Below are 25,088 nucleotides of genomic sequence, written 5' to 3'. Positions count from 1 at the left end.
TTCTGGTCGAGTTCTGAACAAAGTTAACATCATCTAAAAGCACAGAAGTATTTAAACCGTTTTCAAACACCAGAAGAGCAAATCCTCACCTTTCAAACGTGCAGCACAGACAGTCAGGGACTTAAGATCATGTTCATCATAACAGTCTTTAGTCTCCAAAGACTTCTAGAACTCTGAATTCTCTGCAACAGAATCGTTGAAACATGAGTCTTTGTCATATTTTGGTTCTTTCAGAGATTAAAGATCGTGTCGAAAAATGTGAAAAAGTGCTGAAAAACACACAAACAGTTCCTTGAATCACCAGTTTTGTTGATGTAGAAAGTTGTCTTAATCACATTTTCTTCGTGTCATGACCTTTAAACGTCTCCTGAGTGATTCTGATCGACTACAGCTGCTGACTCCTCTGATCCAGTTCAAATAGAACCATTAGATCCACTCATTAGACTCAAACACGACAGGGGGAAAGTCTGAAGAGCTCAGCAAAGATCTGAAGAAGACTTTTTGACTTCTTTAGGACTGGTTTCAGACTGTATTCTGACTGGTTTAGGTTTGATTTTGGCCCTGGTTTTAGACCTTTTTAGCACTGATTTAGGACTGGTTTCAGACTGTCTTGGGCAGATCTTTCTTTAACCCCCAGAACACCAAACCTACCATCAAGCATGGAAGTGGCAGTATCATGCTCTGTGGAACTGGAGCTTTACACAGAGTAAAAGGAATAATGAAGAAGGAGGATCACCTCCACGTTCTCTAAGAAAACCTAAAACCATCAGCAGAAGGTTGATTTTATCTGATTTCCAGAAGAACTTTAATAAAACTATGAAAGAACCAAAATGTGACAAAGATTCATGTTTCAATGATTCCACATTAAATTCAGGGTTCTAGGAGTCTTTGGAAACTCAACAGTGACTGACAAACATGTAAACTTCTGGTTCTTGTTTTCTGATTTAAACCGTTGTAGAAGAAAAACCGCCAAAGCTTCAATGTTTAGTTTTTATTCCAGTGACGAATGGATCCAATGTTCTGATCACTGACACAAACATTAAATAGCCAACACCATGCGCACGTTCTCCTATAGAAGATCCTGCTGTGTTTGTTCTGATAATCTCTGGGAAGCACTTTGGTCGACAGTCTTTAAATAGCTTCATTAAAAACGACTCCACGTCCGACTGGAACAAACTCAGTTCGTCTGGAGTCGAACGTTGAAGATCTCTTTAGTGGTGGAACCCCAAACATTAGAACGTCAGTGGTTGTTTCCTTTTAGTGCCACAATCGTCCAGGTTCCCCTCAGAGTTCAGGATGTTCTAAATAAACAACCTTTTCTCTTCGTACCTTCAAGATTTATTCCTCCAGTTCTGCTGTTTATTACGTCATTTAGTCCATCAGGAACAAAAACAATGAACTTGTTGAGATCTTTGGTTCCACCTTCTACTTGGTTTATCAATCAAATACTAACCTGAGGTGTTCCACAGGGTTCTGTCCTCGGTCTTCTAAAGGTTCTGTCCTCACTTGATTTCAGAATTTCAGTGAAGCTAAGTCGCTTTAGTCTGTAATAAATGTTCCTCCATGAAGGTTGTGATTTATATTTTCTGTTTTTGAGAAGTGTTAGTGTTCATTTAGAGGCTGTGGTTTGTTTTTCTAACTTTTCATTGGGTGTTTTCACGTCAAAATACTCCTTAAACACCTGCTAGCTTGTAATGGAGCTGCTCTATGAGGCTCATTAGGGAAGCACCAGTCTAGTTTTTCTTTTGCCTATGATCCAATCTGAGATATTTAATAGTTAGTATCTACAGGTACAGAATCCTGATCTGATACCATTTTCCTCCGTAAAACACACTTCAAGTACATAAATTATTAGAATTAATCCAGTTTAGGTGTTTGACAACTAAATAATTCTGCAATATATTAGGAAAAACTACACTTCTGTCTCCAGCCTGTTCCTTAATGTTCTGTAGGTGGAACCTCGTTGTACAGCTCCAGTAGAACCCTGTTTAAATGTAGTATTAGAGGGTAGATGTAGTACAAGAGGGAAATGATGGGAAAACTCCATTAAAAAGTGATGAATCTGGACCCACCCTATGGACTTCCAGGTTCTAGAATGTTCTAACTGAGACAAAACTTAAAGACTGGAAGTAGGAAAGGAGAACGTCCCCTGGGGATGTTCTCCTTTATGGACTTCAAGAACCTGGACCTCTGGAAATATTCCCAGTATGAGGGTAGAACTCTGATCATTGCTAAAGTTACTGGAGATGAAGAACCAGACGTTCTGAGGAGGTCAAGAAGGAACTATTAGATGGATTTTTTTGTGTGCGTGCTAAATTTGAGTTTTTGTCACAATTTCACCTGTTTTATGGTGATTTGGGGTGTTTTTCCTGCATATTTGAACCTTTCAGGGTAGTGTGGCTCTTTTGGGGTGATTTTGTGTCTTTCTGTGGTAATTTTCCATCTTTTTTAGTTATTTTAGCTGCAGTTTTTACCAGCACTCAGATGTGTTTCTCCTCCATTAACCACATGTAGTTAAAGTAAAAGCAGAGAGCATTGTGGGACTTTAGCTAAAAAGGGGCACCATGACAAAGACTTCTGTGATGGTTCATGTCAACCCAGTGTTCTTACAGTCCAGAGACGCATGCAGTCAGGATGTTTTTATGGCAAATGTGTCACAAATGTCTATTTTTTATGGTTATTGAGTAAAACGTCACTCTCTTGGGTGATTGTAGAAGTTATTTTAGTTGAATCCAGTCCTGACTTTAACTCCAGGGTTTCTTGGTGTTTGGAGGTGGAACTGAAGGACGCAGATCAAAGGTATGAAGGTATTTTCTCGTGAGTTTGTTGTTTTTGTTCCTGACGTTGGACCAAAGCGGCAGAACCGACCCGTTCTTCCTTCAGGCTGCAGCGTGAAGTCGTTCCATCTCAAACTCTTTGGGTTTGGAGGCCATGTTCGTACTTCCTTTATTCGTCCAGCTGCAGCCCGACTTCGAGGCCTCGGCTGAGGTTCCGTTGGTCGCCGTGACAACAGCGAGGTCATCCGGCGGTGGCAGCGTTGGCGAGTCCAGCTCTGGAGCCTTACGTCCGTAATAAAGCGCCCAGAGCAGTGTTAAGGTGAGCGCCATGGCGAGGATCTGAGCCACGCCGATGGAAACGCCGAGGAACCGAAGAACCTGAAGCTGCTTCGTCCCACGGATGAAACTGTAGATCTTCGGACCGCAGCCCTGAAACCGAAACAACCAGAGAAGACGGTGAGTCTGGAAAAGGTTTGACTACTTTAAGATACGTCTGGAATCATTTTGGACAAAGGGTTTATTTACATTTTGGAAAAGTTTCAAATTATTTTTTGGAAAAGTAATTTTCTGTTTTTTTAATCACGTTTCAATACAATATATTTCAAGTATTTATTTGACAGTTTTTGGCTTATTTTTGAATTTCTTTTAGCTATTTTGGACAATTTAGAGAAATTCAGAACAAACTGAAACAGAAACACGTCCAGTGATTGTTTGCCCAACTCTGCGTATAAAGACTTAAAATTTGCTCATAATGACAGAACATGTTGAAATTATCTCCAGATTGTTCATTAGTTTTCAAAATCTAGTTCACAGTGTCAAAAAACACCTGAAACATTGACCAACTGACTCAAATTTGTCCAGAATTACCCCAAAATCCCAATATTACATAAACCCCACCCCAAATGACAAAACCAGGTAGAATTTCCTCAAACAATGTCCAGAATGGACTTGAACCAAAAAAGTAGAAAGTTCTAGAGTAGACCTACCATCAACTGTCCAGCTGTCAGTAGGTCTACTCTAGAACTTTCTCCAGGAGATGTTCTCCTTTATGGACTTAAAGGACCTGGAACTCTGGAAATATTCCCAGTCTGAAGGTAGAACTCTGATCCTAAATAAAGTTACTGGAGATGAAGAACCAGATGTTCTGAGGAGATCAGGAAGGAACTTTAGTCCTATTAGGTCAATTTTTAATGCTGAATTTGAGTTTTTGTCACAATTTCACCTGTTTAGTGGTAATTTTGGTACATTTTGTGGTGATTTTGGAAATTTTTTCTGGCATATTTGAAACTTTCAGAATAATTTTGACTGTTTTTGGGGTGATTTTGTGTCTTTTTGTGGTATTTTTGCTTGTTTTTTGCACCAAATTTGAGTTGTTGTCACAGTTTCACCTGTTTCTCAGTAGTGTTGGTCTATTTCGTGGTAAATTTGGCCATTTTTGTGGTCATTTTTAACCTTTTCTAGTTACTTTAGTTGCAGTTTTTACCAGAACTCAGATGTTTCTCCTCCTAAATGCCATGGTTCTATCTGCTGGACTGAAGTTCTGAAAAAGTCCATTAAAAAGTCATAAATCTGGACCCTCCTCTGTGGACTTCAAGGTCTTATTAAATGGACTAAAGTCACTGTTTCTCGTCCAATCAGAGCGTCTCACCTCCTGGTGCAGGTCGCTGAGGTCGTGGAAGTGGGCGTGGCGAGCGCAGCCTGGATACTGATTGGAGCAGCAGGAGTCAGGAGGAAAGTCCATCTCTGTCATCTCCAGCCAGTCGGTGAAGTAGATCACCCCACAGCATTTAAACTGCACACAGGTGAGCACATACAGCTGTCAGGTCACATGACCACACCTGTCCCTGTGTGTGTGTGTGTGTGTGTGTGTGTGTGTGTGTGTGCTACCTCTGTCTGGAAGCTGTTCCAGGTGTGTGTCAGCCACTGGTATCTCTGCAGGCCGAAGTTCGACATCCGAGATTTCAGACTGATCATATCAGAGCGCTGGACTGAAGGCTGAGGAGGAAACGGACATTTAAGCTGAAAACAACCTGAAAATAACATATAAAATAACCTGAAAATAACCTGAAAATAACCTAAAAAATTACCTGAAAATAACCTGAAAATAACATATAAAATAACCTGAAAATAACATATAAAATAACCTGAAAATAACCTGTAAAATAACCTGAAAACAACCTGAAAATAACCTGAAAATAATCTGTAAAATAACCTGAAAACAACCTGAAAATAACCTGAAAATAATCTGTAAAATAACCTGAAAATAATCTGAAAATAACCTGTAAAATAACCTGAAAACAACCTGAAAATAACCTGTAAAATAACCTGAAAACAACCTGAAAATAACCTGAAAATAATCTGTAAAATAACCTGAAAACAACCTGAAAATAACCTGAAAATAATCTGTAAAATAACCTGAAAATAATCTGAAAATAACCTGTAAAATAACCTGAAAACAACCTGAAAATAACCTGAAAATAACCTAAAAAATTACCTGAAAATAACCTGAAAATAACATATAAAATAACCTGAAATAACATATAAAATAACCTGAAAATAACCTGTAAAATAACCTGAAAACAACCTGAAAATAACCTGAAAATAATCTGTAAAATAACCTGAAAATAATCTGTAAAATAACCTGAAAACAACCTGAAAATAACCTGAAAATAATCTGTAAAATAACCTGAAAATAATCTGAAAATAACCTGTAAAATAACCTGAAAACAACCTGAAAATAACCTGTAAAATAACCTGAAAACAACCTGAAAATAACCTGAAAATAATCTGTAAAATAACCTGAAAACAACCTGAAAATAACCTGAAAATAATCTGTAAAATAACCTGAAAATAATCTGAAAATAACCTGTAAAATAACCTGAAAACAACCTGAAAATAACCTGAAAATAATCTGTAAAATAACCTGAAAACAACCTGAAAATAACCTGAAAATAATCTGTAAAATAACCTGAAAATAATCTGAAAATAACCTGTAAAATAACCTGAAAATAATCTGTAAAATAACCTGAAAATAATCTGTAAAATAACCTGAAAACAACCTGAAAATAACCTGAAAATAATCTGTAAAATAACCTGAAAATAATCTGAAAATAACCTGTAAAATAACCTGAAAACAACCTGAAAATAACCTGTAAAATAACCTGAAAATAACCTGAAAATAATCTGTAAAATAACCTGAAAATAATCTGAAAATAACCTGTAAAATAACCTGAAAATAATCTGTAAAATAACCTGAAAATAATCTGTAAAATAACCTGAAAATAACCTGTAAAATAACCTGAAAATAATCTGTAAAATAACCTGAAAACAACCTGAAAATAACCTGAAAATAATCTGTAAAATAACCTGAAAATAATCTGAAAATAACCTGTAAATAACCTGAAAACAACCTGAAAATAATCTGTAAAATAACCTGAAAATAATCTGTAAAATAACCTGAAAACAACCTGAAAATAACCTGAAAATAATCTGTAAAATAACCTGAAATAATCTGAAAATAACCTGTAAAATAACCTGAAAACAACCTGAAAACAACCTGAAAATAACCTGAAAATAATCTGTAAAATAACCTGAAAACAACCTGAAAATAACCTGAAAATAATCTGTAAAATAACCTGAAAATAATCTGAAAATAACCTGTAAAATAACCTGAAAACAACCTGAAAATAACCTGAAAATAATCTGTAAAATAACCTGAAAATAATCTGAAAATAACCTGTAAAATAACCTGAAATAACCTGAAAACAACCTGAAAATAACCTGAAAATAATCTGTAAAATAACCTGAAAATAATCTGAAAATAACCTGTAAAATAACCTGAAAACAACCTGAAAATAACCTGAAAATAATCTGTAAAATAACCTGAAAATAATCTGAAAATAACCTGTAAAATTACCTGAAAATAACCTGAACCTAACTAAAAACTCCTCAAGTTTCTCCAGACAGAGCATCTGGAAGATGAAAAGCTCATCAGTGTGAAATAAAGAGTCAGATAAATCCTGAGATTAAAACATCTAACTCACAAAATACAAAGTCAAAAATATCTGAAAATAATCTGAATTACCACACGTAAAGTAAAATTCTACATTTTAACGAAGTTAACAGAGTTCTCAGTGCAGTGTTTAGTTTTTAAATCAGAATTTAGTTGGTTTTAGACAGTTTTAACATGAGACATGTAGAGCAGAATGATGTTAATGAAATATCACGAGTTTAAACACAGGTTTGGTTCATTTTCCTGCTTTTACTCGCTCTAGCAGGTGATTAGTTCATGAGGAAAGCTGAAAATCTGATTTGTTTTCTCCCTTTATCCAGTTTCTGGCTGATAAATGACGTCATTTTGTAGATTTAAAGTCAATAAAATGTTTGTTTCAAAGCCAGCAGCAGGTTCAGAAGGTTAACAATCTGCTTCACTCCTCCCCCACCAACACCTGTCCTCCAGGTGTGTGTGATCTGATAAGGTTCACTACGTTACCCAGAAGCCCCTGCAGGCAGCTGAGCTAAAACACACACAGCTGCAGAGATAAACGGAGGCCAGAAAACAAAACAGAGAAACCAGAACGGCACGACTCTGCAGAAACCACAACACGAACACACCAAATATTCTGATAAATCTGAATGTTTTCAACTTAATTCATGAAGATACAAATCAGCCAGTGTTCTAAAATAAACAGTCATCAGATCAGTTTTCTGTACAGCAGCAAAAAAATATGACTTTAATAAAAGACAGAGACAGAACACGACTAAAACAAGACAGAACACGACTAAAACGAGACAGAAAGCAATTCAAATGAGACACAAAAATGAGATAAAACTGTTTCAATGACACAGAAAACAGCAAAAATATGACAGAAAAGTACTAAAACGTGACAGTAAACAACAAAAATGAGACAAAAAACAACAAAAATGACAGAAAACCACTAAAATGACACAGAAAACAACAAAAATTAGACAAAAAAACTATAAAAAATGATAGAAAATAACAAAAATGATCCAGATTGTGAGATAAAAATGAGTCGGTTAAGAGTTAAAAGCAGTAAAGCTTCAGGTGAATCATCAGATCTTCTGTTTATTTCTCTGAGTTTATTTCATATCTGTGAGCTGAAACCCTCTGAAGCCGTTACAGTTACTGGAGTAAAAGTACTCGATTACTCTCTGCTTGTTGTTGTTGTTCATCTGAAACCGGATCTGATCTGAGAGCAGCAGCGATCTGGACGAGTCTCACATTACCGGTTATTCTTAGAACCGGTTTGTTCTGCAGCTGCTGCTCAGCGATGGAGACGTCCAGAGGTGGAGAAAATATTTAAAAAGGTTAAATAAAATATTATAAAGACGTCCAGAGGTGGAGAAAATATTTAAAAAGGTTAAATAAAATATTATAAAGACGTCCAGAGGTGGAGAAAATATTTAAAAAGGTTAAATAAAATATTATAAAGATGTCCGGAGGTGGAGAAAATATTTAAAAAGGTTAAATAAAATATTATAAAGACGTCCGGAGGTGGAGAAAATATAAAAAAGGTTAAATAAAATATTATAAAGACGTCCGGAGGTGGAGAAAATATTTAAAAAGGTTAAATAAATTATATAAAGACATCCAGAGGTGGAGAAAATATTTAAAAAGGTTAAATAAAATATTATAAAGACGTCCAGAGGTGGAGAAAATATAAAAAAGGTTAAATAAAATATTATAAAGACGTCCAGAGGTGGAGAAAATATTTAAAAAGGTTAAATAAAATATTATAAAGACGTCCAGAGGTGGAGAAAATATTTAAAAAGGTTAAATAAAATACCGGAGGTGGAGAAAATATTTAAAAAGGTTAAATAAAATATTATAAAGATGTCCGGAGGTGGAGAAAATATAAAAAAGGTTAAATAAATTATATAAAGACATCCAGAGGTGGAGAAAATATAAAAAAGGTTAAATAAATTATATAAAGACATCCAGAGGTGGAGAAAATATTTAAAAAGGTTAAATAAATATTATAAAGACGTCCAGAGGTGGAGAAAATATAAAAAAGGTTAAATAAAATATTATAAAGACGTCCAGAGGTGGAGAAAATATTTAAAAAGGTTAAATAAAATACCGGAGGTGGAGAAAATATTTAAAAAGGTTAAATAAAATATTATAAAGATGTCCGGAGGTGGAGAAAATATAAAAAAGGTTAAATAAATTATATAAAGACATCCAGAGGTGGAGAAAATATAAAAAAGGTTAAATAAATTATATAAAGACATCCAGAGGTGGAGAAAATATTTAAAAAGGTTAAATAAAATATTATAAAGACGTCCAGAGGTGGAGAAAATATAAAAAAGGTTAAATAAATATTATAAAGACATCCAGAGGTGGAGAAAATATTTAAAAAGGTTAAATAATTATATAAAGACATCCAGAGGTGGAGAAAATATTTAAAAAAGGTTAAATAAAATATTATAAAGACGTCCAGAGGTGGAGAAAATATTTAAAAAGGTTAAATAAATTATATAAAGACGTCCAGAGGTGGAGAAAATATTAAAAGGTTAAATAAATTATATAAGACATCCAGAGGTGGAGAAAATATTTAAAAAGGTTAAATAAATTATATAAAGACATCCAGAGGTGGAGAAAATATTTAAAAAGGTTAAATAAAATATTATAAAGACGTCCAGAGGTGGAGAAAATATAAAAAAAGGTTAAATAAAATATTATAAAGACATCCAGAGGTGGAGAAAATATAAAAAAGGTTAAATAAAATATTATAAAGACGTCCGGAGGTGGAGAAATATTTTTAAAAAAGTTAAATAAAATATTATAAAGACGTCCAGAGGTGGAGAAAATATTTTTAAAAAGTTAAATAAAATATTATAAAGACGTCCAGAGGTGGAGAAAATATTTTTAAAAAGTTAAATAAAATATTATAAAGACGTCCAGAGGTGGAGAAAATATTTTTAAAAAGTTAAATAAAATATTATAAAGACGTCCAGAGGTGGAGAAAATATTTTTAAAAAGTTAAATAAAATATTATAAAGACGTCCAGAGGTGGAGAAATATTTAAAAAGGTTAAATAAAATATTATAAAGACGTCCAGAGGTGGAGAAATATTTAAAAAGGTTAAATAAAATATTATAAAGACGTCCAGAGGTGGAGAAAATATTTTTAAAAATTTAAATAAAATATTATAAAGACGTCCAGAGGTGGAGAAAATATTTTTAAAAAGTTAAATAAAATATTATAAAGACGTCCAGAGGTGGAGAAAATATAGAAAAGGTTAAATAAAATATTATAAAGACGTCCAGAGGTGGAGAAATATTTAAAAAGGTTAAATAAATATTATAAAGACGTCCGGAGGTGGAGAAAATATTTTTAAAAAGTTAAATAAATTTATAAAGACGTCCAGAGGTGGAAGAAATATTTAAAAAGGTTAAATAAATATTATAAAGACATCCGGAGGTGGAGAAAATATTTAAAAGGTTAAATAAAATATTATAAAGACGTCCGGAGGTGGAGAAAATATTTAAAAAGGTTAAATAAAATATTATAAAGACGTCCAGAGGTGGAGAAAATTTAAAAAAGGTTAAATTAAATTATATAAAGACGTCCAGAGGTGGAGAAATATTTAAAAAGGTTAAATAAAATATTATAAAGACGTCCAGAGGTGGAGAAAATATTTAAAAGGTTAAATAAAATACCGGAGGTGGAGAAAATATTTAAAAAGGTTAAATAAAATATTATAAAGATGTCCGGAGGTGGAGAAATATTTAAAAAGGTTAAATAAAATATTATAAAGACGTCCGGAGGTGGAAGAAAATATAAAAAGGTTAAATAAAATATTTATAAAGTGTCCAGAGTGGAGAAAATATTTAAAAGGTTAAATAAATTATATAAAGACATCCAGAGTGGAGAAATATTTAAAAAGGTTAAATAAAATATTTATAAGATGTCCGGAGGTGGAGAAATATTTAAAAAAGGTTAATAAAATATTATAAGACGTCCCAGAGGTGGAGAAATATAAAAAAGGTTAAATAAATTATATAAAGACATCCAGAGGTGGGAGAAATATAAAAAAGGTTAAATAATTATATAAAGAGTGGAGAAAATATTTAAAAAGGTTAAATAAAATATTATAAAGACGTCCAGAGGTGGAGAAAATATTAAAAAGGTTAAATAAAATACCGGAGGTGGAGAAATATTTAAAAGGTTAAATAAAATATTATAAAGATGTCCGGAGGTGGAGAAATATTTAAAAAGGTTAAATAAAATATTATAAAGACGTCCGGAGGTGGAGAAAATATTAAAAAGGTTAAATAAAATATTATAAAGATGTCCGGAGGTGGAGAAAATATTTAAAAAGGTTAAATAAAATATTATAAAGACGTCCAGAGGTGGAGAAAATATTTAAAAAGGTTAAATAAATTATATAAAGACATCCAGAGGTGGAGAAAATATTTAAAAAGGTTAAATAAAATATTATAAAGACGTCCAGAGGTGGAGAAATATAAAAAGGTTAAATAAAATATTATAAAGACATCCAGAGGTGGAGAAAATATAAAAAAGGTTAAATAAAATATTATAAAGACATCCGGAGGTGGAGAAAATATTTTTAAAAAGTTAAATAAAATATTATAAAGACGTCCAGAGGTGGAGAAAATATTTTTAAAAAGTTAAATAAAATATTATAAAGACGTCCAGAGGTGGAGAAAATATTTTTAAAAAGTTAAATAAAATATTATAAAGACGTCCAGAGGTGGAGAAAATATTTTTAAAAAGTTAAATAAAATATTATAAAGACGTCCAGAGGTGGAGAAAATATTTTAAAAAGTTAAATAAAATATTATAAAGACGTCCAGAGGTGGAGAAAATATTTAAAAAGGTTAAATAAAATATTATAAAGACGTCCAGAGGTGGAGAAAATATTTAAAAAGGTTAAATAAAATATTATAAAGACGTCCAGAGGTGGAGAAAATATTTTTAAAAATTTAAATAAAATATTATAAAGACGTCCAGAGGTGGAGAAAATATTTTTAAAAAGTTAAATAAAATATTATAAAGACGTCCAGAGGTGGAGAAAATATAGAAAAGGTTAAATAAAATATTATAAAGACGTCCAGAGGTGGAGAAAATATTTAAAAAGGTTAAATAAAATATTATAAAGACGTCCGGAGGTGGAGAAAATATTTTTAAAAAGTTAAATAAAATATTATAAAGACGTCCAGAGGTGGAGAAAATATTTAAAAAGGTTAAATAAAATATTATAAAGACATCCGGAGGTGGAGAAAATATTTAAAGAGGTTAAATAAAATATTATAAAGACGTCCGGAGGTGGAGAAAATATTTAAAAAGGTTAAATAAAATATTATAAAGACGTCCAGAGGTGGAGAAAATATAAAAAAGGTTAAATAAAATATTATAAAGACGTCCAGAGGTGGAGAAAATATTTAAAAAGGTTAAATAAATTATATAAAGACGTCCAGAGGTGGAGAAAATATTTAAAAAAGGTTAAATAAAATATTATAAAGACGTCCAGAGGTGGAGAAAATATTTAAAAAGGTTAAATAAAATATTATAAAGACGTCCAGAGGTGGAGAAAATATTTAAAAAGGTTAAATAAATTATATAAAGACGTCCGGAGGTGGAGAAAATATTTAAAAAGGTTAAATAAAATATTATAAAGACGTCCAGAGGTGGAGAAAATATTTAAAAGGTTAAATAAAATATTATAAAGACGTCCAGAGGTGGAGAAAATATTTAAAAAGGTTAAATAAAATATTATAAAGACGTCCGGAGGTGGAGAAAATATTTAAAAAGGTTAAATAAAATATTATAAAGACATCGGAGGTGGAGAAAATATTTAAAAAGGTTAAATAAAATATTATAAAGACGTCCGGAGGTGGAGAAAATATTTAAAAAGGTTAAATAAAATATTATAAAGACGTCCAGAGGTGGAGAAAATATTTAAAAAGGTTAAATAAATTATATAAAGACGTCCGGAGGTGGAGAAAATATTTAAAAAGGTTAAATAAAATATTATGAAGAGAGACAAAACAACTGCAAAGAGATAAAAATGTCCAAAAGACACATGAGGCAACCAAAACAAGACAGAAAACGACAAAAATGAAACAGAAAATGAGACAAAACAAGTAAAACGAGACGGAAAACGAGAGAAACTGGACAGAAGACAACAAAGACAAGACAGGAAATGAGCCAAAACAAAGACAGCGAGACAAAAGAGTGAAGAAGCAGCAAGAAACGAGACAAAACAACTAAAACGAGACACAACTGTTCCAATGAGACACAAAACGACTCAAACTAGAATGGATCCGAGGAACCATGATGGACGTTCTGGTTCCTGGAGTTTACACACGTGGACAAAATTGTTGGTACCCCTCAGTTAAAGAAGGAAAAACCCACAATTCTCACTGAAATCACTTGAAACTCACAAAAGTAACAATAAATAAAAATGTATTGAAAATTAAATAATCAAAATCAGCCATCACTTTTGAATTGTTGATTAACATAATTATTTAAAAAAACAAACTAATGAAATAGGGCTGGACAAAAATGATGGTACCCATAACTTAATATTTTGTTGCACAACCTTTTGAGGCAATCACTGCAATTAAACGATTTCTGTATTTGTCAATGAGCATTCTGCAGCTGTCAACAGGTATTTTGGCCCACTCCTCATGAGCAAACAGCTCCAGTTGTCTCAGGTTTGATGGGTGTCTTCTCCAAATGGCATGTTTCAGCTCCTTCCACATATGTTCAATGGGATTCAGATCTGGGCTCATAGAAGGCCACTTTAGAATAGTCCAACGCTTTTCTCTCAGCCATTCTTGGGTGTTTTTGGCTGTGTGTTTTGGATCGTTGTCCTGTTGGAAGACCCATGACCTGCGACTGAGACCAAGCTTTCTGACACTAGGCAGCACATTTCTCTCCAGAATGCCTTGATAGTCTTCAGATTTCATCGTACCTTGCACACTTTCAAGACACCCTGTGCCAGATGCAGCAAAGCAGCCCCAAAACATTACTGAGCCTCCTCCATGTTTCACCGTAGGGACAGTGTTCTTTTCTTCGTATGCTTGGTTTTTGAGTCTATGAACATAGAGTTGATGTGCCTTACCAAAAAGCTCCAGTTTGGTCTCATCTGTCCAAAGGACATTCTCCCAGAAGCTTTGTGGCTTGTCAACATGCATTTTTGCAAATTCCAGTCTGGCTTTTTTATGAGTTTTTTTCAGCAGTGGTGTCCTCCTTGGTCGTCTCCCATGAAGTCCACTTTGGCTCAAACAACGACGAATGGTGCGATCTGACACTGATGTACCTTGGCCTTGGAGTTCACCTTTAATTTCTTTGGAGGTTGCTCTGGGCTCTTTGGATACAATTCCAACGATCCGTCTCTTCAATTTGTCATCAATTTTCCTCTTGCGGCCACGTCCAGGGAGGTTGGCTACTGTCCCGTGGGTCTTGAACTTCTGAATAATATGAGCCACTGTTGTCACAGGAACTTCAAGCTGTTTAGAGATGGTCTTATAGCCTTTACCTTTAAGATGTTTGTCTATAATTTTTTTTCGGATGTCCTGGGACAATTCTCTCCTTCGCTTTCTGTTGTCCATGTTCAGTGTGGTACACACCTTTTCACCAAACAGCAGGGTGACTACTTGTCTCCCTTTAAATAGGCAGACTGACTGATTATGAGTTTGGAAACACCTGTGATGTCAATTAAATGACACACCTGAGTTAATCATGTCACTCTGGTCAAATAGTTTTCAATCTTTTATAGAGGTACCATCATTTTTGTCCAGGCCTGTTTCATTAGTTTGTTTTTTAAATAATTATGTTAATCAACAATTCAAAAGTAATGGCTGTTTTTGATTATTTAATTTTCAATAAATTTTTATTTATTGTTACTTTTGTGAGTTTCAAGTGATTTCAGTGAGAATTGTGGGTTTTTCCTTCTTTAACTGAGGGGTACCAACAATTTTGTCCACGTGTGTAAATAATCAGAGACTTTCTGTGGTTCTATCTGAGTTCTGCTGACAGAACACGTCTCTGAGTTCTCTCACAGTGAAGATAAACGAGGTTCTAGCAGGTGGATGTGATGTTCTGACTGGTTGGTTGAAGGTTCTGGATCATGATTGATGTTCTGTTTGATCATGACTGAATAACAGATGAAACGTTCTCACCTCCTCGTAGGTCCAGACGGCACTGGCCAGTTCCACGCAGAAGATCACCAACAGACTGCCGAAGTACTGGAACAGAGCAAGGTTCTCTGATCAGAGGAACGTCCTCAGAATCAAATATCTTCTGATCAAACAGCTTCATTTGGAGCCAGAACCAACAAAAACAGAACATCTGGTCCATCTGGAGGCTCAGTTTACACACAGAACTTTAGCTGGAACCATTAGTGGAACATTGGTGGAACATCAGTGGAACATCAGTAGAACAGTAGTGGAACATTAGTAGAACAGTAGTAGAACAGTAGTGGAACATTAGTAGAATAGTAGTAGAACATTAATAGAACATTAGTAGAACATTAGTGGAACATTAGTAGAACAGTAGTAGAACATTAGTAGAAAAGTAGTGGAACATTAGTAGAATAGTAGTAGAACATTAATAGAACATTAGTAGAACAGTAGTGGAACATTAGTAGAACAGTAGTAGAACATTAGTAGAACAGTAGTAGAACATTAATAGAACATTAGTAAAACATTAGTGGAACATTAGTAGAACAGTAGTAGAACATTAGTAGAACATTAATGGAACATTAGTAGAACATTAGTAGAACAGTAGTAGAACAGTAGTGGAACATTAGTAGAACATTCGTAGAACATTAATAGAACATTAGTAGAACATTAGTAAACAGTAGTAGAACATTAGTGGAACATTAGTAGAACAGTAGTAGAACAGTAGTAGAACATTAATAGAACATTAGTAGAACATTAGTAGAACAGTAGTGGAACAGTAGTAGAACAGTAGTGGAACATTAGTAGAACATTCGTAGAACATTAATAGAACATTAGTGGAACATTAGTAAACAGTAGTAGAACATTAGTAGAACAGTAGTAGAACATTAGTAGAACATTAGTAGAACAGTAGTGGAACGTTAGTAGAACATTCGTAGAACATTCATGGAACATTAGTGGAACATTAGTAGAACAGTAGTAGAACATTAGTGGAACATTAGTAGAACAGTAGTAGAACATTAGTAGAACATTAATAGAACATTAGTAGAACATTAGTAGAACAGTAGTAGAACAGTAATGGAACATTAGTAGAACATTAGTGGAACATTGGTGGAACATTAGTAGAACATTAGTAGAACATTAGTGGAACATTGGTGGAACATTAGTAGAACAGTAGTAGAACATTAGTGGAACATTAGTAGAACAGTAGTAGAACATTAGTAGAACATTAATAGAACATTAGTAGAACAGTAGTAGAACAGTAGTGGAACATTAGTAGAACATTCGTAGAACATTAGTAGAACAGTAGTAGAACAGTAGTGGAACATTAGTAGAACATTCGTAGAACATTAGTAGAACATTAGTAGAACATTAGTAAACAGTAGTAGAACATTAGTAGAACAGTAGTAGAACAGTAGTAGAACATTAGTAGAACAGTAGTGGAACATTAGTAGAACATTTGTAGAACATTCATGGAACATTAGTGGAACAGTAGTGGAACATTAGTAGAACATTTGTAGAACAGTAGTTGGAATCACTGGTGGAAATTCAGTGGAACTTTAGTGGAACAGTGACGGTAAAGACCCAGCAGCTGTAGCCCAGTGGGTTCTCTGTCAGGTGTTTTCCCATCAGCCCCTGGGGGAGTCAGCCTGTTATCTCTGAGGGACAACAGAGACACCTGACACCTGGCCCCGCCCCCTCAGGTGACAGGATCACAGGTAGACAGACTGACCTCTGTTAGCAAACCTCCACCTGCCCTCACCTCAGAGCTCACCTGGTTTACAGAAACACCTCAGACCTGTTTACATGATACACGCTTACGTCATACATGTTCTGGTGCTTAAGGGGAGCAGATATAACGTCATGTGTGTTTTACATGTTACCTGAAAGTGAGAATTACCTGGAAAATACAGTAAATATATTAAAATTAGTGTTAAAAAGAACCTGATTTAATGTTAAAGTTCCTCCAGTACAGAAGTGGTGATAAAGTTACCATTAAAAAACTGTAAAAAACAAAAAATACTGATTATTATTTACAATTTTGGACTTTTTATGGTTAAAACATAAATAAATGTTTGTTTCCAGTGATTTAGTAGAACATTAGTAGAACATTAGTGGAACATTGGCGGACCATTAGTAGAACATTAGTGGAACATTAGTGGAACATTAGTAGAACATTAGTGGAACATTGGCGGACCATTAGTAGAACATTCGTGGAACATTAGTGGAACATTAGTAGAACATCAGTAGAACATCGGTGGAACATTAGTAGAACATTAGTAGAACATTAGTGGAACATTGGTGGAACATTAGTAGAACATTAGTAGAACATTAGTGGAACATTGGTGGAACATTAGTAGAACAGTAGTAGAACATTGGTGGAACATTAGTAGAACATTAGTGGACCATTAGTAGAACATTAGTGGAACATTGGTGGAACATTAGTAGAACAGTAGTAGAACATTGGTGGAACATTAGTAGAACATTAGTAGAACAGTAGTAGAACATTGGTGGAACATTAGTAGAACATTAGTGGACCATTAGTAGAACATTAGTGGAACATTGGTGGAACATTAGTTGAACAGTAGTAGAACACTGGTGGAACATTAGTAGAACATTAGTGGACCATTAGTAGAACATTAGTGGAACATTGGTGGAACATTAGTAGAACAGTAGTAGAACATTGGTGGAACATTAATGAATCCTTTAACTGTCTGTGATTTTATTATGATTTCTCCGTTTAGCATCAGTTTGTTTTCAGATCAGGTTCTACTTTCATGTGATCGATGACTAAATGTTCTACACTGCATTAAAATGCGTCCTAGCACACGTATGACTGATCGTATGTTGATTCGTACCCAGGACAGCAGCAGCAGGTTACACCTGAGCGTCCCACAGTATCCAACCATGGCGACGATGATGAGGAAGCAGCACACGGCGATGATGACGGGATGGACGGCTGGAGAATACGTGAGGACGGCAGCTTCCTCCAACCTGCCAACACAAACACACTCCGTTCAGTTACAGATAGGATAAAGAAGGTCCAGAACTCCTGGATGGAACCACACCATGAAGACTGAAGAACCAAGAACCTCTGAGGAAAGGTTGTTGAAAAGCATCAGTCAGGATGATAGAAGAATATTTAAAGTTCCTGAAGATCTCCTGGAGTCCAGTTAAAAACATCATTAAGAAATGGAAGGAAGATGGAACATGAATAAATCTGACTAGAGCAGGACGTCCTCAAGACCTGAGAGACTAGAGAGGGAGGCCACCAAGACTCTATGACTCCTCTGAAGGAGTTCTAAGCTGAACAACATCTGCTGTCTTCACCAGTCAAAGCTTTATTGAGACAAACAGAAAGAAAAACTAAAACAAGTGGAGACTCTGAAGAAATCTGGAAGAAGGTTCTTGGATCTGAGGAGACCAGGATGGAGCTTTATGTCCATCAGACTAGATGATATGTGGTGGCAGCAGTCGACTGTTTCCACAAAATAAGCTTAAATAATGAAAATCTGATCCTTTATTTCACATTCTATCATAAAATTCAACATCATATCTGACAGCAACTGTTCAGGACCAGAAGGATCCTGGTTCTGGTTCTGGTTTTGGTTCTGGTTCTGGTACTGACCTGGTGTGGGCTGTCAGGGTGAGGACGGTGTTCAGGGAGTCTCGGATCCAGGCTGCCACTCCCAGCACACAGGCTGACATCAGCTGGACGACACACAAATAAACACACAGAAATAAACATCATGGATCAGTTTCTGCTGCAAATAACACCCAGAATGTCAGAGAGGTTCCACTCAGACGCTGGCCTAGTTTCACTGGAGACCAGGTGCTAACCGACCAGATAACTAAACATGCTAACCAGCTAGCTAACCCGCTAACTAGAGACACTAACCAGCTAACTAAACACACTAACCAGCTAACTAGATACACTAACCAGCTAACTAAACACACTAACCAGCTAACTAGATACACTAACCAGCTAACTAAACACACTAACCAGCTAACTAGACACACTAACCAGCTAACTAAACACACTAACCGGCTAACTATAGACACTAACCAGCTAACTAAACACACTAACAGATAACTAAATACGCTAACCAGCTACGTAACCAGCTAACCAGAAACACTAACCAGCTAACTAAACAAACTAATCAACTAACTAGAGACACTAACCAGCTAGCTAACCAGCTACCTAGAGACACTAACAGCTAAATAAACATGTTAACCAGCTAGCTAACCAGCTAACTAAACACACTAACCAGCTAACTATCTCACCTGCCTTAACTTTTTCTGCAAACTCTCACTTTAACTGCAAACTTTCGATAAACTTTGAATTTTACTCCAAATTTGAACTTTAACTGCAAACTTTAAATTCTACTGCAAATGTTCAATTTTACTGCAAACTTTCATTTTTTGTATTGAAAACTTCAACTGTCATGCAATGTTTAAATTTCTCTGCAGACTTTTAATGCAAACTCTAACTTTAGGTGCAAACTTTTACTTCAACTGCAAACTTTTAGTGCATTTTTACTGCATACTTTAACTATTGTTGCAACTTTTCCCGTGAACATTACTTTTTACTGTAAATTTTTACTTTTACTGCAAAACTTTATTTTTTACTGCATACTTTATTATTACACAGTGTACCTTTAAATTTCAAACTATTCCCGCAGACTTATCGGTCAGGTATCGATCAGGTATCGGTCAGCTCACCCAGAACAGCAGGTTGAGCGCGTACAGCAGACAGCGCAGACACCTCACCGCGTCCCGCCGAGCCATCCGGACCGGAGCTCCGCCGCGCTGCTCACCTGAGCCCGGGGCACCATGGCAACATCACGGCAGACTCCCGGCGCGGGCCCCGGGGAGGCGGCGGGGGTCGGCGCTCAGCAGACGGGAGGCTCCGCTCGGGATCTGCGGCGGCTCCGTGCGTAAAAGCCGCATTCCTTCCCCGCGCGCTCTGGCTCGGTTCCGCGCGGCTCCCGGTATCAGCAGCTCGAGTTGATCCGTGAGGAGCTCCAGGAAACTTTCACAACAGGTGGTTTCTTACTTTCCCCGGCGGCGCTGACGTCTCCAGACCTGTCATCACTCACTTAACGGAACACGAACCGCAGCTCGGTCCGCTTTAAACGCGTCGCTGCCGCTCGGATTCACGCCTCCAGAGCCGCATTTTCCGTTTGTTCCGGGATCCAACGGCAACAAACCGAAACTCCAGAGCTGAAAATCCAAACCGCAGACGGATCAAAGCTCCAGCTGCTGCTACCGGAGGGTCGGTCCGGTCCGTGTGTCCGTCCTGCTGCTCCTCTTCCTCTGAATCCCTCCCTCCCTCCCTCCGGGTCCTGGGGGAGGACGGAGGAATGTGTCCGCCTCCAGCCGCTCGGCTCCGGGTCACAGAGGAGGAAATGGACACACGGAGGCCTCTGCTGGCGGCAGCATGACGCATGAAGTCACAACAGATAAAGATGTAAACAGACAGAAGTATGTGGACACAAATCACTGCAAGACTACGGGATACTGTCCACATACTTCTGACCAAGTACATGATCAGTACTACTACTTACAGTATGTTGTTTTTGAGTACTATTGTCAGCAAATCCTTTTACCTTCTTTGGTGTATTTAGTTTGTGTAATCACAATAATAGAAAATATGTGGCCATAAAGGACTCATAAATACAATGAGATATAATTTTCAAAAATAAGTGGAAAGAAACTGGAAGCTCTTTAATAGTTCCTGTCCACATATTTTTGACTAAGTAGATAATCAGGACTAGTACTTCCAGCAGGTGTTGTTTGTGTACATCTGTATATTTAATTTATTAGTCTAATCGTTATTATTTAATATTTATGAGCTTAAATATGTCGGTATAAAAGTCACCAAAAGAATATGGACAGCAGATATTGTCTCTTTAAGACTGTCCGTCCACACACTTCTGACCAAATAGCTAATCAACAGCATTAATTGTATTTTTTGTTTACATACTTTGTGATATTTATCATTGATTTTAACTACTGCATGGTCAGCAGTACTACTTTTAGTGAATTTGTTTACATTCTTTTGTGCATTTAATTTGTGTCCTCATAATTATGGCTAAAATATGTAGGCATCAATTACCAAATGTCTCCAAAAGTTTATGGACAGCAATGGCTGTATGTACAATAGATTCTGTCCACATACTTTTGACCAAGTAGATTGTCAGTACGACTACCTAGCCATGTCTGACACCAGTTTAAATCATGTCTGAAACCAGTTAAAACCATGTCATCCTGTAGTCAGTGATATTGATATTTGTTGTTTCCAGACTTTTGTCCATTTAGTTCATCTAACAGTTTGCGTCCAATATTTATGGCCAGAAGTATACGGACAGCTACTGCTACTGCTTCAAACATTTCTGTCCACATTTTTTGGACACATAGATGGTGAATGCATGATAAATTGTAGTAAATTTAGCATTTTTTCTCCATAGTTCTTCACGTTTACTTCATCAGACAAATAGTTTGAAACTTATGGCAAAAAATGAGCTGCACGAAGAACTAAATATGTCCAAAAGTATGTGGACAGAAACTATTGTTTGTTTTAAAGTTTCTGTCCACATATTTTTGACCAAATAGATCAGTAATACTACATATGGTATTTTAAATTGGTGGTATTGGGGTATTAAATTGTTTGCCAACCAAGGTTATGAGCAGTGGCCTCATTAGGCCTACTTTAGTAGGACTTCAATATGTCTCTGAGAAAACATCATAGTGAGCCTTTGGTATGAAAAAACGCCATCAACTCCAAGATTTACTTTCATTTACTGCAAATGAATTTCTCCTCCAAATGTCTCACTAATAATCATTATCAGCCTTAAAAACCCACAAACACCCCCCCTCTATACTGGACCACACTTAGCACAGTCCGGTTCCCCTTCTATAAATCTACTTGGAATCTTTAGTGATGGTGAAATCGAAGCTTCATGAAGCAATGAACCATTTTGACACATCTGCTTCAAGAATGACACGTTGCTTCAAAGCATTTGACACAACCAGAAGAGTGACATCTGCTGGTCATGTGTCAGAACTGCATCTATGTGGAAAAAACTGAAAAAGCCTCAGGACTGCTTGTCTCACACTGCTTTGTACTTGCAATGAATGTTTTAAAACGTTATATATGTATGTTTGTGTGCATATATGTGTAGTGTGTTTCTATGAATGAATGTGTGTTGTGTATGTGTGAATCTATGCGTATGTATCTGTGTGTTATTTAGTATATTTAATGCAACTAGATACATCTAAACTAAATTCTAACTAAATGTATACTCTCCCTAACTTCTCTCAAAATCACAAATGGCAAATGCACTAGCGTGATCTCCTCCTCTCAAAAACCCACAATTTGAGGAGTGAATCAGACCCCTTTGCCTTTTAAGACCTGGACAGATTGAAATGTCCGACCCCTTCAAAGTTCGCTCGAAGCAGAGCGACACGCGATGTGACGTAACGAGGCCTCGTTCTCGATAGTCATGTGATTGTGGGAGTGCTGAAGCAGGGATCCAAACACCGTCTCGGAACACTTTCGCTTCAAAAGCTCGGCACTGTGTCGAGCAAAGTGGCTCGAGTGTAACATCACTTGGAATCTTCCACTTCCTGTTTGTCAAAGTGGCCTTCTACCTGGACAGGTTTTGTTGGAGCTCATCAACAAACATTTTGGCTAACTGCACTTTAATCTGGATGGATGACACTGAATTAGAGTCTGTTTTAATGAGACTGAGTTCAGATGTGTAGCTCTGTCATTAAATAGGAAATTATTTCTCAGAATTCACAGAGAAAAGTCTGAAATGTTTGCTCGGTTAGCGTCCCACATGTTCTGTGGCTCAGCTAAAGCTAACTCTCTCCAACTTCTGGATCTCTGGAGTTGCTTGTTGTTCAAATATCTTCTAGAGGTGCTGAAGCTCAGAAAGTCTGAGATGTTTGTTCAGAATCAGCTCATTCTCAAGTCTGATCTGAGCTGTCCTCTTTAGTTTGAACTTTCCCTAAACTTAGGAGTTAATGACAGAGCAGCACATCCAGACTCAGTCTCATTTACGTAGAGATTAAACTTCAGTGTCATTCATTGATGTTAAAGTGCAGTTTTTCATGTTTGTTGTTCATGCTCCCGACCAAACCAGTCCAGGTGGAAGACGATGTGAAGAGAAGCTCCAGAGGATGAAGATCACACATTTATGTTGGAAATAAATGTCCTTTAATGAGACATTGTCATGCAAAAGTTGGATTTCCCTTTAATGATGTTCAAATCTTTGAGTGTTTTGTTGATGTTGGTTTCTAAATGTTTTCTGACACTCGGCCCCAAACATTAAAACCTTCTACGGCTCACAAGCTGCAACAATTCACACATTATCAACTACACTATATTGTCAAAAGTATTGGTTCACCCATCCAAATAATCAGAATCAGGTGTTCCAATCACTTCCATGACCACAGGTGTATCAGATCAATCACCTGGGCATGCAGACTGCTTTTACAAACATTAGTGAAAGAATGGGTCGCTGTCAGGAGCTCAGTGAATTCCAGCGTGGAACTGTGATAGGATGCCACCTGTGCAACAAATCCAGTCGTGACATTTCCTCGATCCTAAATATTCCACAGTCAACAGTCAGCTGTGTTATAAGAAAGTGGAAGTGTGTGGGAACGACAGCAGCTCAGCCACCAAGTGGTCGGCCACATAAACTGATGGAGCGGGTCAGAGGATGCTGAGGCTCATAGTGCCAAGAGGTGGCCAACTTTCTGCAGAGTCAATGGCTACAGACCTTCAAACTTCATGTGGCCTTCAGATTAGCTCAAGAACAGAGCTTCAGCAGAGAGCTTCATGGAATGGGTTTCCATGGCCGAGCAGCTGCATCCAAGCCGTACATCACCAAGTGCAATGCAAAGCGTGGGATGCAGTGGTGTAAAGCGGCCACCACTGGACTCTCGAGCAGTGGAGACGCCTTCTCTGGAGTGACCAATCGCGCTTCTCCATCTGGTAATCTGATGGACCAGTCTGGGTTTGGTGGTTTCCAGGAGAACCATACTTGTGGGACTGCATTGTGCCAAGTGTAAAGTTTGGTGAAGGGGGGATTATGGTGTGGGCTTGTTCTTCAGGAGCTGGGCTTGGCCCCTTAGTTCCAGTGAAAGGAACTCTGAATGCTTCAGCATACCAAGACATTTTGGACAATTCCATGCTCCCAACTCTGTGGGAACAGTTTGGAGCTGGCCCCTTCCTCTTCCAACATGACTGTGCACCAGTGCACAAAGCAAGGTCCATAAAGACATGGATGACAGAGTCTGGTGTGGATGAACTGGACTGGCCTGCACAGAGTCCTGACCTCAGCCCGATAGAACACCTTTAGGATGAATTAGAGCAGAGACTGAGAGCCAGGCCTTCTGGTCCAACATCAGTGTGTGACCTCACAAATGAGCTTCTGGAAGAACGGTCAGAAATTTCCATGAACACACTCCATAAACACACTCCTAAACCTTGTGGACAGCCTTCCCAGAAGAGTTGAAGCTGTTCTAGCTGCAAAGGGTGGACCGACGTCATATTGAACCCTATGGATTAGGAATGGGATGTCACTGATGTTCATATGAGAGTCAAGACAGGTGAGCGAATACTTTTGGCAATATAATCTATCTTTGTGACGACACTAAGATAAAAAGTGAAAAACTGTCTGATTCCTGCATCATGAATGTAAATCTTTTTGTTTTTATGACAGTAAACTGAACATATTTGGGTTTGACATTTTATAAACCAAAACAAGAAATGAATTAGTGGAGAAAACAATCAACAGATTAATGGACAAAGAAAATGTGTTTTCCAACATATGTCTGAATTCCTCCAACATTACAAGATACAATTTAAATTCACTTTTATTTATAGAACACCAATTACAGGTCAAACTGTCTCAAGACGTTTTATTTTTATATTTTTGTCATTTTTAAAATATGACAAAGTAAGAAATTTAAACCTCTTGACTAATCCAATTTATTATTTGGTTTTTAACAGACTAATGGACAATTAAAATAACTTTCTGCACTAAAACTAATAAACATGAGGTCAAATAGAAGGAACAGTTTTAAATCCTGCAGTCCCACGACGACAAGAATAAAGTTTGTGAA

General features: G+C 36.2%; 1 protein-coding gene across 1 annotated transcript; it reads right to left on the bottom strand.

The window, feature by feature from the left end:
• Positions 1–976: 976 nt before the first annotated feature.
• tspan12 (tetraspanin 12) lies at positions 977–19,823 on the bottom strand. Its single transcript, XM_051955893.1, has 7 exons — positions 19,674–19,823; positions 18,580–18,662; positions 17,810–17,945; positions 14,952–15,017; positions 4,665–4,772; positions 4,426–4,569; positions 977–3,206 (listed from the first exon to the last, which is right to left on the bottom strand). The coding sequence occupies exons 1-7, from the start codon at positions 19,737–19,739 to the stop codon at positions 2,880–2,882; spliced, it is 930 nt and encodes a 309-aa protein (XP_051811853.1). The 5' UTR covers positions 19,740–19,823; the 3' UTR covers positions 977–2,879.
• Positions 19,824–25,088: the final 5,265 nt, after the last annotated feature.

Source organism: Acanthochromis polyacanthus, chromosome 1, assembly GCF_021347895.1.
Source record: "Acanthochromis polyacanthus isolate Apoly-LR-REF ecotype Palm Island chromosome 1, KAUST_Apoly_ChrSc, whole genome shotgun sequence".
Taxonomy (NCBI): domain Eukaryota; kingdom Metazoa; phylum Chordata; class Actinopteri; family Pomacentridae; genus Acanthochromis; species Acanthochromis polyacanthus.
This window is presented reverse-complemented; position numbering and strand designations above follow the sequence as displayed.

Excerpts from the sequence above, each read along its gene's own strand:
- tspan12 (XM_051955893.1), bottom strand. The coding sequence starts at position 19,739 with ATGGCTCGGCGGGACGCGGTGAGGTGTCTGCGCTGTCTGCTGTACGCG. Across the intron at positions 4,773-14,951 it reads CCGTCTGGACCTACGAGGAG|CCTTCAGTCCAGCGCTCTGA; the intron begins GTGAGAACGTTT and ends TTTCCTCCTCAG. Across the intron at positions 3,207-4,425 it reads TCAGCGACCTGCACCAGGAG|GGCTGCGGTCCGAAGATCTA; the intron begins GTGAGACGCTCT and ends TTTCGGTTTCAG.